At 41.5% G+C, this 16223-nt stretch overlaps 1 protein-coding gene across 1 annotated transcript in view; it reads right to left on the bottom strand.

Annotated features, from left to right (window-relative positions):
• LHCGR (luteinizing hormone/choriogonadotropin receptor) overlaps positions 1-16223 on the bottom strand; it is a 69960-nt gene that overhangs the window by 21317 nt on the left and 32420 nt on the right. Inside the window, exons 7-8 of the mRNA XM_033175767.1 lie at positions 5907-5975; positions 825-899 (exon numbers count right to left, since the gene is read on the bottom strand). Coding sequence (XP_033031658.1) covers positions 825-899; positions 5907-5975 — 144 coding nt within the window. The remainder of the gene's footprint in view (positions 1-824; positions 900-5906; positions 5976-16223) is intronic.

The raw sequence follows: 16223 nt of genomic DNA, 5'->3' as shown, positions 1-16223 counted from the left end.
CTGGGGGCTGCAGACCAGAGCTGTTCCTATTTGGCCATCTTGGAAGCAATTTCCCATGTATCCTTTAAACCCTCTTTAACTGCGAGAGCCTGGTCCTAATCCTTGCACCCTCAGAGAATCTGACAGCACCTCAGCCCTGTCCAGCCAAGTGCCAGGGGCAAGCCAGATCTCTGGTCTTAGATTCCCATGAATGGATTCCAGGTGGGTAGCCAGCCTCTTTGCCAGCACACGAGGCCACCACCCCCCATATTTGGTGTTATGGGTTGAATTGTGTCCCCTGCTCAAATTCATATCTTGATGTCCTCAGTACCTTAGACCTTATTTGGAGATAGGGTCTTTACAGAGGTAGTGAAGTTAAAATGAGGTTATTACGGTAGGCTCTAATCCAATATGACTGCTATTCTTATTTAAAGGGGCAATTTGGAGATACACACATACACACATACGTACATGCACACACATACACAATACCATGTGAAGACTGGAGTTATGCTGCCACAACCAGAAAGAACTAGCACAAGCTAGGAGAGGCCTGGAATAGATGCTTCCTTCACAGCCCTCAGAGGGAGCCAATCCCTGCTGACACCTTGATTTTGGACATCTGTCTTCCAGAACCATAAGACAGAATTTCTTTTGTCTAAGCCTGTCAGTTTGGGGTACTTTATTATGGCAGTGTGATACACTTGGTCTTTCCACCAGCAGCCTTTTCAGGTGTAGAGGCTGATGTCTCACATATCAGCTTGAGGATGATATGGAGGGATCACCCTAAGCAGTCCTGTTGGGGCACACTGGGCAGGGAGGGGAGGCAGCACCACTCTACTCACAAGATTTTCGGCCCCATGGCCCCACAGAAGGCTCCATTGTGCATCTTCTCCAGATGTATGTTTTCCTTTAGCTCCCTGTGGGAAAGGACATTTTCCTTAGTGGAGTTTGTACCTCATGTGTAAGCATTCATAGCTGTGTGTACACATATTTAGACCAACCTATGTGCATGGCGGTAGGGTTAGAAGGGGAAAAAGGGGGAAGTGGAGGGAGAGTGGGAAAAAGACATGCTAGTTTTTAATGAAATAGTGAAATTGCTGGCATGTGTGTTTGGCTGCTCCTTTTTTCTTCCACTCCCTCATCACTTGGTAGAACTCTGTCCTGTAAGTTAAAGTACTCACCCCCTCCTGTCTTAGAGCTGTGAAAGTTTACCACCAGACAGCTGGGTAAGGATGAAAGTGCTGCTCCAAGAGGCCAAGGCTGAAGGGCTGGAGTGCAACCTACTCTTTGTTAGCCTCTCAGCCATTGTGACCTTGGAGGTCTCAGAGTGTGCTAATAGTTACATATTGAAGTTTGCAAATACTTGAAAAAGTAGGGTCCGTTCAGAGTTATCCCTTTTGTAGGGTAATTTGTATTCTTTTTCTTTCAGATATGCATTTCTCAGTGGGTAAGAAAGAGGACTTACAGCCTCTGTAGAAAATTGCCCCATGGGGCTGTGCAGTGTAAATGATCATGGCCAGATGTGTGTGTGTGTGTCATGGAAAAAGTGTTGAGGGCCACTACTCTCAAGGCCGTGGAAGAAGCCAAAAGCTGTTATGGAAGTAGCTCCCTGAGGGCTCTGCTGCCTTGAGTTCAAAGTCATTCAGGCTAAACTCCTTAGGAGCAGCACAATCTGGTCCTCCTAGGCAGCCTCCTTTCTGGGCCCTGGCACTGGTATCTCTAAGCACAGGCCCTTCTCTGAGTAGTCGAGGGAACTAGAAGAGGAATCCCTGGGCTCAAGCCTGCCAGCCTTTTTTTGAGCACTTCCTCTCTATAAGAGAATGGTTGTGATTGACAGAGCATCTGGAAAACCCTGGATGGTGGGCACAGTGCGCATCTATCGGTGTGATGATTTCAAGCATGGGGACATGATTCTCTTACCACCATTACAGTGTACACAGCAAAACAAACATACTAACATCCATTCCCTACCCTCCTTGCTGTTTAAGAACTGCAAAAGCCCCTGCATTTCACTCTCTGGGTGGCTGTTTTCCACATTTCTACTAAGCATTTTCTTTGGAAACCCTCAGCCCCTTTCATCAGAATCCACCTGTCAATCTCACATCGTCCCATCCCCTGGGTGTATTTCCACTTTCAAAGAGATGAGATTGTCAGAGTCCATTGCTGTTTAAAATCTAAATCAAAACAATTTTTTCTTCCTAAACCTCCATGACTCTTCTTCCTGATGTGTTTTGTTTTAATTATATTCAGTTATAGTTATACATCATTGAAACTGGACTCTGTGAGCAAATTATTCTTGTGTTAGCCCAGTCAGATTAATTGTTCAAATTTCATGACAGAGCATTTCACATGTTTTACTAAAACCCAGATCTTTCTGTATACTGATAACTCTGTATTACGCAACTTGGTCAAAAAATAAATCAATTTCCCACATTTTCCTGGGGGTCACTTTTGAGAATTCTCCCAATGACGTGACCTTGCAGGTGTGAGAAGCACAGGCAGGATGACCTTTTGAAGCACAGTGGAAGAATCCATAAGTTCCACCAAAGTTTTCCCAGCTGGGGTGCTCTGGGAACAGTAGGGACTGACTCCTAGACCCCATCAGGAGCCTCAGGGCCACCTTCTGGAGCTGCTCCTGTCTTTCCTGTGTCCTGTGCTGCCTTAGTAAGTCAGGTGTTTGCGAACTTTGCAGGACTTCAGTATCATTGTGTTCTGAACAACTTTGGACAGGCCTGTTTATGAGGAAGGGCTGAATGCATCGTTTGAAAATTTTGCTTGACAATTTTGAAAACTGCTTCTCCCCTGCTACTTAAAGTCTTTAATGGGTGACCTTGCCCTTAGAAGAGAATTCAGACTCCTTTCCCATGGCTGCTCAATCCTGCTCCATCTCCTTCATCTTCAGTCTCCCCCGTGCTAAAGACCCTCCAGCCATACTGGCCTCCCCAATTCCTGGGACTTACCAACTTAGTTCCTTTTCCAACTCAGGACCTTTGCACATCTGCTCCCTCTTTCTGTAATGTGCTTCCCTCACTGTTGCCACGGTGGAATCCTTGTCATCCTTCAGGCTCAGCCTAAATATCACGTCCTCGGTGAGGCCATCCTGGGTACCTTGCCTAAATTGGTCACCCCTCATACTCTCTCAGATCTCAGTAACAGGTTATGTCCTTCATAGTATATATTACCCTTGTAATAATTTTATCTATTATTTGCTTTTATGGTCTGTCTCTTTTGATAGATCAGAAACTTCAAAAGGGCAGGGACTGTGTCCTCTCTACCATTGCAGACTCAGTACCTAACACAGTGCTTAGTATATCAGTGGTGCTTAATAAATGTTTGTTGAATGAAATTAAGTTTGTTCTTGGCAAACTGACTCATGTCCATGGTTGCCTTTTTCTTACAACAGTGAGATGCAGGGCATACAGAATGTTGACTAATTGGACTTTTCATAGTTCATACCCATTTTGGTATCTCTGTAACAGCTGAAATGCTGCTGACCACCTGAAATCTTCCCTCCTATATTTCTATTTTTCCTGACCTCACACAGACATACTGTGTTGGTTTTCCTCCCATCTGTTTTATTTTGCTCTTGCTCTTCATGCTCATCTTGTTTCCCTTTAATTTAATATTCACTTCTTTTGTTTTTCCCCCTGTTCAGGTAACCTCAGCCACACAGGATTTCAGCCATCCCCTCTATTCAGATGACCCTGGCATTTGTGTCTCTAGCCCTGCCCTACCCCTTCCAGCCTTCCGTCCTTCCTGCTAACAGATGAGCCTTCTTTAAGCACTCATTTTATACTTCCAACTCAGAACTTTCAATGGCTTCTTGTTTTCTGGAGAAGAGAGTCTAAACTCTTTACTATGGCATCTGAGGCTCTTCCTGTTTTGTCCCTAACTCGTATCTAGAAAGTACTATTTGCTGGTCTATGAACACATCCTATACTTCCTCTTCTGGACCATTCTTCTTGCTGTCCTCTACTTGGAAGGCGTTTTTCCTCTATTTTTGCCTAAGTTATGCCCAGCTCAAAGCCCACCTTTCCCAGAGACTTTTTATACTTTCCTTTCCTCCTGCCTTGAAATTCCAGAGAACTTTACTTCTCTCTGGGGAGGCTTCATGCTTTGCTTCTGTTTTAGTTAGTACTTCATGTATAGTTTAGACAGCATTTGGAGATGCTTCTTCCTGTGCTGTAAGCTCCTGTAGGGCGACACTAGGACTTAATCATCTTCATTTCCCCTCAAAATATGACATGTTTCTTCAAACACAGCTGATGCTTCATAAACATTTGTTGAGTGAATAATGGAATGAGGCATCTGAGAGAACTGTGCCAGGAGATGATATAAATGCCTCTGATTTAAGTTTGGCAGAAATCGATTCAATTGGCCTGAGCGAACCCTTCATTAACTTAAGGATGCTTGTTAATGAACCTTTCATGAAGTCATCAAGTCAAAAAGAACAGGAGGGCAAATTCACTCCAAGATAGGAGAAAACTTTAAAAATTCTACCATTTCTTGAACACTTAGTATGTGCTACTATGCTGTACTAAGCACACAAAAATATAATCTTGTTTAATTGTTTACTTATAATTAATTATATTGTATAGTACATAATAAATAAGCACCTACTATGTGCCAGGCACTGTGTTAAGTATTGAGGATATGAAACAGATCTTTTCATTTTGGTGGGGGTATCTTCAAAACAAGCCTATTAGTGGATCCACTTTATGAATGAGGATACTGTGGCTTAGATAGGTTAAGTAACTTGCTCAAGGTCATACCAGCTGTTAAATAGTGGGACTGGAGTTTGAGTCTTACTCACTGTCTCTTAAGTCTATTCTCTTAGCCACCAAACTATATAGCATGTATCAGTATAATAGAGGCTGATACCTATTTTATAATAGATACCTATCATTAAAAATAAACAGCATATTGTGCAGAATTTTGCTACCCAACTTTAGACTGGGCTACCCAACTTCAGACTGACAGCATCAGCATCTCCTGAAGCTTGTTAAAATTGCAAATTCTCAGGCTCTACCTAGATCCACTGAATCCAAGTTTCTGGGGGTAAGGCCCAGGAATCTGTATTTTAAAAATCTGCAGGTTCTTCTTAGGTGTGTAAAAATTTGAGAAGCATTAGTCTAGATTACGATTTACACAACGTGTTTATTTTAAAGGCCTTTTTGTTTATTTTCCTTAATTTTGGCTTTAATTGAACTTTTCATGTGCTCTCAGTTTTTATTGTGAACAAATTGTAGGGTGACTGTTACCTCACCCTGTACTTGCTGTGGTTCAAATGTCCCCAGCCCCACAAACTTTGTGAATATGCCACTCTTTTAGAAGAGGATCCATAGAAGGAAAGAGGGGTTGAGAACAATGAGGGAAACAGTAGCGATGCTCTTCTTGAGTTAAAGGCTGTTAACATGAAGAACTGGGTAGGGTGTGGTGAAAACACAAAGCTCCCTACCTTGTGGAAAATGAGCTTCCTCCCGCACTAGCAGTACAGAGATGGGACTCCCTGAATGGGTCTGTTGTGGCTGATTAGACTGGTAAATGGTAGTGGTATCTGATTTCTCTGCAGTGGGGCCAAGGGAAGAATTTCTTTCTGGAATTCTGCTTCCTCTAACACACCATCAACCTGAGTGAGGGGGCTAGAGAGGGAGGCACTGAGTTGGAGGAGGCATAAAGTAGGGTGTTGAATATTTCAGTAAACTGTCAACTTCAATGTATCCAGGCTGCATCTGTCTTTGAAATCAGGGTGCTGTGGGGTTTCTAGCCAGCCAGTTGCCTAGTAACGTGCATGAAACACTGAGGGCTAGCCACTTGAAAGTTTATTTTTGCCCTGAGTTAGTTGCTGAAGATTGAATGTGATCTTGTAGCCAGAGTAATATTTCATTTTTATTCGTGAGCTGGGGAAATGAGCAAATACTTACAGTGAAATCAGTGTCGTCCCATTGAACGCATGACTTTGTACTTCTTCAAATCCATTTCCATATAGTTTGCTGAAGGAGGGAGGAGAGGGTTTAGGAATGGGAAGAAACTAAAAGAGACAGTTTGGAAACACATTTTTCCTCCTGTAACATATATTACTAAGATTATTACAGGCATTCATAGTATCTGGTTCTCTATCGTCATCACCACCATCAATTTATTAAGTATCTATTAAGTGCTAGATACTTCATCAGCCACTCTATGTATATTTTATGATTCAATCCTTGTCATCATTTCCATTATACTGACAAGAAACCTAAGCCTCAGTGTGGTTATGTAGCTTGCTTAATGTCAAAAGGAAAACAGTGGCATAGCTGGGATCCGAGGCCAGAGCTATTTAACACTTAAGCCTTTCCTCTGGTTTTGCAGGCCTGTGTGGGCATATGGGTTTTCTGGGTGTTGAAAGCTAAGGGCAGAGGAAGCCTCCAGCACTGAGCCAGCTTTTTTTTTCTTGGATGAGTGTGTGGTTTTGCTGATGTCAAATTTAGCTCCACAACCAAGAAGATTTCACTGACTGTAAACAGTTCTTTAAGACCATTAGTGGGTAGTGAATCAATTTACCTGGGCATAGCCAGCATTTTAAAAAACTACATAGAAAAAATAAAAAGTATTAGAGCATTTTGCAAGTAATTAGGGTATTAATTTTTATGAAATTTTATCCCACCATTTTTTATGGTATATACCTATAAATACACATACATACATACATATATACTTCTACCCGGAATAAGACATAAGAGGATCCTTAGAACACAGATACAGGGAAATGTTTGAGCCAAAAAGGAGTCTAGAGGGAATCAAGCAGCACATCGTCATTTTGCAAAGAAGGAAATAGACTCAGTGAGGGAAAGTAACTTGTCTAAAGCCCACAACTGGCATAAATGGGACTAGGATATGCTTTGTCTGGGGCTACTTCCAGCACATCAGTTTTGCTGATTCGTTTTACTTTTCCTCCACTGATATCCTTATGGCCTACCCATCCTCTTCCTGCAGGATTGTATTTCATGTCATGTTCTCAGTGGGGCCTTTACTGGCTGCCCTATTGAAAACACCAATTTCCTATCCCCCTACTTTCCCTATCCTCCTTCCCTGATTTGCTTTGCCTACATTGCTTTATCATCGTCTGACCCATGATTATATTTTACATTTTTACTGTTTACCTCCTCCAGAGAAACATATCCTCCTGTATCTAGAACAGTGCCTGGCACCTGGGAGTATTACAGTAAATATGCATTCAATGAATGGGATGATCAAATGGGAGTATGTAAGATGAATTTCTTACCGCAAATCATAGCCAAACAAGTTTGAAAGCTACTGATTTAGATGGAAATATTTGTATAAGTTCTTTGTGAATGATGATGTAAAACCCACGTGAGAAAGGGCTGTGGTGTGATGTACAGTTAAGCTCCTTATATCTGCCAAGACCCTAACTTCCCTTTGCAGGGTTGCTGGAAGCTGGCCAGGGACAGGCTGTGGGGTGTGACTTGAGAAATAGTTCAGAACCATGCTTCACTTATTCCTGCTCCAGGTAGCTGCTGTCTTCAAGGCCTCTCTAGTCTTTGTTAAATAAAATGAGCGTGGAACTTCACTTTGCGGGGTGTGTGTGTGTGTGTAACATCAGCAGCATGTATGTAGTCTGTGTGTATGTATGTATGGTCTCCTCCCACCAACCCACAACACAGCTGAGACAGACCAACATATAAATAAAGGCGTGACTCATTTTGAAGTATAATATGTAAACTCTGAAATTCAGAAAATATAACTAGAGGTTACAAAATAGTTCTTAAGTCTCCTCATTAGATTCAGTTCAAAGAGGGCAGGGGGAGCATATTTAATTCATTTCTTAAACCCCTGGGCCCTCACAGAATGCTTGGTACCTAGCTCAGTCAATAGCCTGGGTAAAGCAGCGGCTTTGCCCTTCCCTGGGAGGGGGAGGCTTCCATGGTTTCCCAGGCTCTCGTATGCTTTCTTCTGAGCTTCTTCAGAGTTTACGGCTACACATGCTAGCTCTCCCATATTGGATTACTGGATGCCACTTTCAATAGTTTTCATTCCCTTCTGTATTGTAGAATCTGAACACGTTTCTGAACCATTTCTCAAGTCACACCCCACAGCCTGTCCCTGGCCAACTTCCAGCAACCCTGCAAAGAGAAGCTAGGATCTTGGCAGATTCAAGCAGCTTAACTTTACATCACACCACAGGCCTTTCTCAAAGAACTTGTATTTCCACCTAAGTCAGTAGCCTTCAAACTTGTTTGGTTACGATTTATGGTAAGAAATTCATCTTACATACTCCCATTTGGTCATCTCATTCATTTAATGCATATTTACTGTAATACTCTCAGGTGCCAGGGACTGTTCTAGATACAGGAGGATATATTTCTCTGGAGGAGGTAAACAAGAAAACGTAAAATATAATTATGGGTCAGATGAGGAGGAAGCAATGGAGGCGAAGCCAATCAGCTTCACATACTAGCTCTCCCATATTGGATTACTGGATGCCACTTTCAGTAGCTTTCTTCCCCTTCTATATTGTGCAATCTGAGAACATAGGGACAGGGTTGATGCCTGTTGTCTTGCATAATTATACACAACCTTGTTGCCTCCTTAGAAGCTCAGTTTCACCGGAATTATTTTTTATTTTACACTTAGGATATTATTCTTTGGCAGTCTCCTGCCATTTTAGGGGTTGCATTCCTTTATAGCAGTCTCTTTTAGATAAAGGAATCACACCCTTTGTTCTGAACTTCCTTAAGTTTGATTTCTTAGACTCTTGCCCAATATTTATCAAAGCTTTCTCCTCCATCCACTGAATTAGAATCACCTGGAGTTGCTTGTCTAAAATGCAGACTCAGACCTACTAAATCAGAAACTAATAGTGGTATCCAAAAAATATGCACTTTTTAAACAAGCCCTCCCAGTGAGCCGTCATATGCCAGTTTGAGAACCCTTGCCCTAGGGCATATCATAGGATGATACTGTTCTTATCACTCCCATGGGGCAAATCAGAAGGTCGTTGGCTTAGAATTGTATCCAGAGTCTAGTTCCTGAATTGCTTTCTCTACCTTCTAAGTGGTGGCACTACATATGTAGTAGATGAGGAAAAAATAGCCCTTGCTTTGTTTTCACCAAAGCTGCTAATAGTTGTCTAGATGCCCATGAGCCCATTACTCGTCACAGCTGCATGCTGCCCTGATCCTTGTGATGATACATGTTAGGATTTTATGCTTTTCTGTTAGACGCACAATGTCATTGCTGTAAGTGTACCCTTGTGGTTAAGTCTGCAGGCACTGAACCCAACCGCTTGAATCCCAGCTCTGCTGCTTACAATCTGAATTACTTTGGGCAAGTTACTTACGTCTCTGTAACTTGATTTCCTAATCTGAAAATATAATAATAGTATCAACCTCATAAAGCTATTGTAAGGACTAAAAATGTAAATATGTGTTTAACATTTCTAAGTAGGTTCTGGAATATAATAAATGCTTAATGTGTTGGTCCTATTATTATTATTATTATTATTATATTTTGCAGTAGCCTCCAGCCTTCTGACCAGAACAGAGGGAAAGGATCTCCCTTTCCATGCTCTGGACAGGATTTCTGTCAAATACAGGCATCTTGTTTAATTGAACTATCATCCTTCTCCACTGAGGTAGGGGGTCTTTCTCTTCCTGGGCAGAGCAAGTCAGGTCAGTGACCTGGACTGCCCCAAATGTACTCACATGCTGAAGGCTCTCAGACACCTTTGGTCTGTACTAGCATCATGGACTTTTTTTGGCTTTAGACATTTTCCATGTCTTTTTTTTTTTTTTTTTTTCCTGAATAGCCTCAGTCCTGCTTGTCTCAACTTTCTAAACAACGTGGCCCACTGTTTCAGTTGCTCTTGTCTCTTTTCTTACCAGTCACACACAATAGAATGTGCTGCCTTGTTTTGATTAAAAGAGAAGCTTCCTTACTTTGGAGAAATTACAAATGTGAGTGGGAGACCTCATGCTGTCAGGCTTGCACAATGCTTTTAATGCCCTTGAAAAAACATCTGGAGAGTCACTTCAGTTAACTTTTTTCCAAAACATCATGGTGTCAGAATTAAATGAGGAAGGCTTCCTTTGCTTTACTTTGACAATTTTGTTACAGGCACAAAAATGAAGATTTTCACCTCCCCCAGCTTCTCCTCTATTACAATAGCTGTACCTAACTTTAAAGCATTGTCTAGGTTCTCTACTCAAATGTCAGTAATTGTGAATCAGACAGAATGGCATCTTTTTGTTCAAAATAAGATTTGGGCTTTAGATATTAGTCACAGATGATACTCTAATTCTGAATGCTGCTTTATGATGAACCCCAAGTATCCCCAAGGACTCTAAAAGCATTTCTGGGGTTCTAATATTAACAGTATTAGAAATTCTTCTATAGTTTCCTTTTGGATCACCTGGTTTCTGGATGATTTTGAAGAAGAAAACTTAATTTATGTTTACAGACACTCAGGGTCTCAAAAAAGTGGCCCCATTGCTAAAAGGCAAAGCATGCTATTTTAGAAGATATCTTTTAGAAAATATGGTGGTATATTTGTAAGTACATTTTTTTTTTTCAAATGACTATACAAACAGCCTTCTAAAGAAAGGAAATCCTAAACTCACCACTTTCTTCCCTGTGTGGAACTTTGCTGAAGTCCTTTTATAGCTGAATAATTCCTCATGTAGGAAGACACTTCTCTAGTGGATGTGCTGGCAGTGGTTAGATGGGTACCTGTGACCTGGTTACTATGTGCTGCTGTAACCCTAGTTATGAATCAGGGTCCCCCCACTTCTGGGGGCTCACAGTCTCTATAGCAAGGGATCCCTCTCCCTGGATTGCTGTGCCTCCTGCCTCTCAGCAGCACTGAGTTTTCGTGTTTCCTTCTATCTCAGCCATGTTCATGTCAACTTATATGTCTTTACTATATGTAATAATAAAAAGGGTAACAGGCATCAGAAAGAATGATAGCAACAAAGGATTCCAATATGTTGAATAAATTTTTTGAAAAATTTACATTCTATAGTGATACTCAGAAAGAGACAGACCAAGAGAGAACAGGGAAAAGGGGGAAAAAAGTAAGCGTCTTCTTTACAGAAAGGTGTTGGCTAATACATGTAGAAGAATGATAGCATGTAAAAAACTACCATTTTGTTTAACTCCCCTTGTAACAACTGTGTAATCAACGGAGGCTGAAACCATTGGATGAAAAGTTATTGGCCAACTGAATAGTCACACAAACTCACAGTGTACCACCATAGTTTACTTGTTAATGACAGAGGAAAATGTGCTCTTACAATAGAGATCTGGCAGTCACTGCCTTAAGCAAGCAGCCAAGTTGTGTGACAGTGTGACATAATGTACTTCCTGGTTTGATGTAGTGTGAGAGGCACAGCACCCCCTTTGCAGTGTTCCTGTAGAAATATTTGACCTGAATCCAGTCATGGCAATATAGTCAGTGGAATCCAGACAACTGTCTTGGGCTCCTCAAAGGATCCTATGTCATACAGAACAGAGGAAGGAAGCTGGAGAGTTTGGGAGATGGGGGAAGATGTGGGAGGTGAGGTTGGGAGGACAAAGGGAAGTAACAGCAAAAATGCAGAGCATAAACTCTGATTGGATTCTTAGTTCTAAAAAGTCTATAAAAGACTTTTTCATTTGAATATGGACTATAGGTTAGATAATATTATTCATGTTTATTTTCTTAGGTGTGATGGCATTGTAGTTATGTAGAATGTCAGTGTTTTAGAGAGATACATGCTCAAGTATTTAGGGATGAAATGCCATGATGTGTATAAACTTCTTTTGGATGGCTTGGCAAAAGGGCAGTGTGTGGTATATACTCACATACATAGAGATGGAGTGGGTGCGGCAAGCTGCTAATAGTTGATGAATCTACATAAGGTGTATAGGGCTGTTCATCATACTGTTCTTTCCATCTGTCAATGAAAAGACAAATGGAAAGTGCCTCAATTTGTCAGTTAAAAATTAAAAAAAAAAAAAACCATTTAAAAGGAGGTGATGCGATGTGATGGTTTTAAGATGATCTAAAACACCTGGCCTGCTCCAGGTTGCTAAGTGTGAGCTTTTAACTGTGATTAATGGTAATTGTGATGATTGTGTAGTTGATGCAAAGTGGTTTGATTCACAGGAGGCAGTAATCCCTTTGAATAGACAGAGACAGAGGTATGTGGAAGTGGGATGAGCTGACCAAGGCTGCTTGGCTGGTTGGACACAGAGCCAGGACTGAAGCCCAGCCTCCCAATTTCAACACAATAGAGAGACCCAGCAATCTCTCTACTGTGTCTTGTCATGGATACAGCCTGGACCTGTCATGCCTTTCCAGACATCACTTCTCTGTAGGGTCTTAGAAAATTAATTGCCATGACCTTTCCATTTCTTTGTGGAGTTGAGATGTGAATCAAGATTGTCTCTTTTTTTTGAGACTGGTATGACCAATCACCTAGAATATTTTAAAGGTAGTGCAGCTAAATCCTGCTTATTTGGGAAGGAGGGACATTTCAAGGTGGCCTCTTGAGGAGATTTAATAAACAACCAAAGTGGCTATAAAGGGACATAAGAGCATAATGCATAGTTTTAGCATTAGCCCCACTGAGTTTCTCCAGCATCAAGTGAAGTGTTTTGTTTTCATTAAATGAGCTCACAGTTGGTAAAGATTTGGGTCGGGGGAGGGCAAGACAGCTTCTACAAAAGGCAAAATCTCAAATACCACTAATAATGAAAAGAGAAGGCTTGCTTTCATTATTTTCTAATTAGAGAGTTGAACTTTATAGCTCAGAAAATAAGGCTTTCCTCTTTAAGTGTAATACCCTTTTTCCAGCAGGGTGCTCCACATGATCCTTTGCTTACAGAGGGGCCCATTCGGCAGAGAACAAGTGCTAGGCAGAAGACTCATCACTCCCCTTCCAGATGAAGGGCCAAGAATGAGAAGGGGCAACTACAATGTCCCACAGGCTCTCTGGGAGAGACAGAGCCTCAATCTTTATTAACTTCAGGGTGGGGGAAATTACACCCTACTGGCATGAACTCTTTTTCTTAAAATCATGAGCAACATAAGTTAATGTCCCTGTCATAAGAAAACCATGAAGCTCTCTGTGCACATACTGAAGTATGATGTGTGAGAAGGAATCTTTGGTTACTCCTTGAGTCTGGTGGGGTGTCCCGGTCTTGTGAGCTCATAATTACCTATGGATTATCCCAACATTGATTTTCTTCTTCACCCTCCTCCATGTCTTCTGCCCTTTCATTCCTACTTCACTCCACTCCCATCATTGTACATTTACCTGGGAGGAGTACCTGTTGATCTCTGATTATTTTTAGATTTAGATCAAAATCGAAGGGAGTCATGGATATTTGTGATCTTTGAATAAAGTCTACTCTATTGAGTAGATTATTTTGTTACTTTTTCCAGAGTTACCTCCAAGCCTGCCTCCTCGTTCTGGCACTTAAGGGTCTCTGCAATTCAATGTCCTCTCCATCTCAGCCAGTTATCTAAACTCACTTTCCATTCCTTAAATAGCATGTTTACTCCCAAGTAGTAGCTTCACCCCGTTCTCCTCCTGCCATGCTTTTGCTCCTACTGTCTCTTCACTTGGATTCCTGACTCAGCCTTTCTCTGTATGTGGTACCACATAAATGTTAAGAACATGATTCTGGAGCCAGACTGCCTGGGACCACATCTTGGCCTGAGATAGAGATACTTAACCTCTTGGTGCCTTGGTCTCCTCATCTAAAAGTAGGGTTATAGTTCCTACCTCATAAGATTGCTATGAGACTTAAAAAGTACTTAAAAACAGTGCAGGTATTTAATAAGGGCTACATAAATATTAGATGCTATTATCACACTTACCCATATAAATGTTACTGATTCCATAGGTCTGATTCAAGTCTATCAGCTCCACTATAAAGCCTCTTCTGACTTCCCCAGCCCAAGAGGACTTCTCTAAGATCTTATTTCTAGGTACCACATACTCTGATAGTGAATATCTAGTATCTTGTATTATCCTTTTATTATTTTATGTCTTTCCCCTCATTGAGATTATGAACTTCTTGAGGACATGAATCTAATCCTATGTATTTTGTATTCTTGGTATAGACATGGGGAGACCCCAAATCCTAAGGCATGTGATATCACCTCATTTGGAGTTTATTTGGTGAATACCTTGTTTTTGGTGGGGGACATGATGAATGAGTAGTTCCAGATCCAGTGGTGAGTTGAAAACACTTTATAAGCAGCAGGTAGAGCTGTGGTATATGAGGGAAGTGGCAGGAGTGGAGAGACTGTTGAGAAATATTTCTAGGATCAATAGAGTCTCCTTCCCAGTGTTCAAGAGTTGCAAGTAAAGAGTATGGGTTATTTTTGAAATTATTTGTGGTTGCTGCTCTGTATTCTTTTGATTGCAGTAATCTGAGATGAAGCTACATAGTCACAGCTTTGTTACATGACAACTATACATGTAAAATTACACCTACACAAAGTAAAAGTACTATACAAAGGCAGTGTACCCAAGGAATCCAGTGATATAAAAGAGAGTCCTCTGAGATGGTCTCTTCTTTTGCTTCACATCTATCTCTTCATTTCAGAGTCATTCCAATCCATGTTCTCTCTTTTTTCTTTAAGGGTGAGCTCCTTTATTGCCTCATCACAATTTTGCCATGGGCTGTAACCAAAGCAGAAAGAGTGAGAGGGATATGGATTTTAGGAGCAGAATTAAATAAGGGTCATTGGGCTTTAGGTATAAAGAAATGAGGCTGGGTGTGGTGGCTCATGCCTGTATTCCCAGCACTTTGGGATGCCAAGGTGGGCAGATCATGAGGTCAAGAGATCGAGACCATCCTGACCAACATGGTGAAACTCTATCTCTACTAAAAATACAAAAATTAGCCAGGTGTGGTGGCACACGCCTGTAGTCCCAGCTACTCAGGAGGCTGAGGCAGGAGGATCACTTGAACCCAGGAGGTAGAGGTTGCAGTGAGCTGAGATTGCACCACTGCACTCCAGCCTGGTGACAGAGCGAGACTCAGTCTCAAAAATAAAATAATATAAAATAAAATATGGTGCCCAGGATGCTGCTTCTGAATGGTAGGGCAGTGGAAGGCTCCCATGTGAAGATGTATGGCAGGGATTCCAGAGGGAAGGAAGTCTGGCAAGTGTCCTGTGAAGAACATGGGTTGAGTTACCTTAGTGCAGTGCTCCTCAAACTTTAATGTACATGTGAATCACTTGGGATCTTGTAAAAAGCATATTCTGAGTTAGTAGGTCTGTGGTGAGCTATTTCTAACTAGAGGATACAGTTTAGATCTGTGTTTCCACAAAATCTTATTACAAATTATAATCCCCAGTGTTGAAGGTGGGGCCTGGTGGGAGGTGACTGGATCATGGGGATGGTTTCTCATGAATGGTTTAGCACCATCCCCCTTGTGATAGATTGCTCATGAGATCTGGTTATTTAAAAGTGCGTGATACCTCCCTGCTCTCTCTCTTCCTACTGCTCCTGGCCATGTGAGGTGCTGGCTCACCCTTCACCTTCCATCAGGATTGTAAGTTTCCTGAGACCTCCCCAGAAGCTGAGCAGATGCCAGAATCATGCTTCCTGCACAGCCTGCAGAATTGTGAGCCAATTAAAAGCTCTTTTCTTTATAAATTATCCAGTCTCAGGTAGTTCTTGATAGCAATGTGAGAACGGACTAATATACCAGTTCTCAGAAGATGCTGAAGATGATGGTTCATACTTTGAATAGTGAGACCTTAGGAAACACCATGAAAGGATAGCCTGGTAACCTGAAGAGTAACTGTCAAATAAAAACACATTATTTTTAAGTATTAAGGGATAGAGAGAATGGGTATTGATAGTGTTGCTTCAGAAGCAAAGTGGGAGGGACCCAAGAGGAAGGCGAAAATGAGAGACAGAGCAAGGTCCATTGATAAACTACTTTTCCTACTTGGAGAATATCCTTCCAAACTCTTCCCTGTTGAAATCTTGAAATTTCTGTGCTATTTTTTAGCCAGGAAAGCCACACCTCTCTAGACTGTGTCTTCCCAGCCTTAGAGCATTTTTCATTAATGCAGTGAACAATTTCATAAGTTTGAGACTCAGTCACTAAAAATCCTTGGGGCCTAGGTTAACTTTAAACTGAATTGGTTGGTTGCTTGTCATGTGAACATATGACCCAGCTGTGATCTTACACAACTCCCTTCACCCTTAGCATTTTAGGTCAAGAAGAAT

Source organism: Trachypithecus francoisi, unplaced genomic scaffold, assembly GCF_009764315.1.
Source record: "Trachypithecus francoisi isolate TF-2019V2 unplaced genomic scaffold, Tfra_2.0 Lachesis_group17, whole genome shotgun sequence".
Classification (NCBI taxonomy): Eukaryota; Metazoa; Chordata; class Mammalia; order Primates; family Cercopithecidae; genus Trachypithecus; species Trachypithecus francoisi.
Note: the sequence above shows the minus strand (reverse complement) of the source record. Positions and strands in the feature narration are given on the sequence as shown.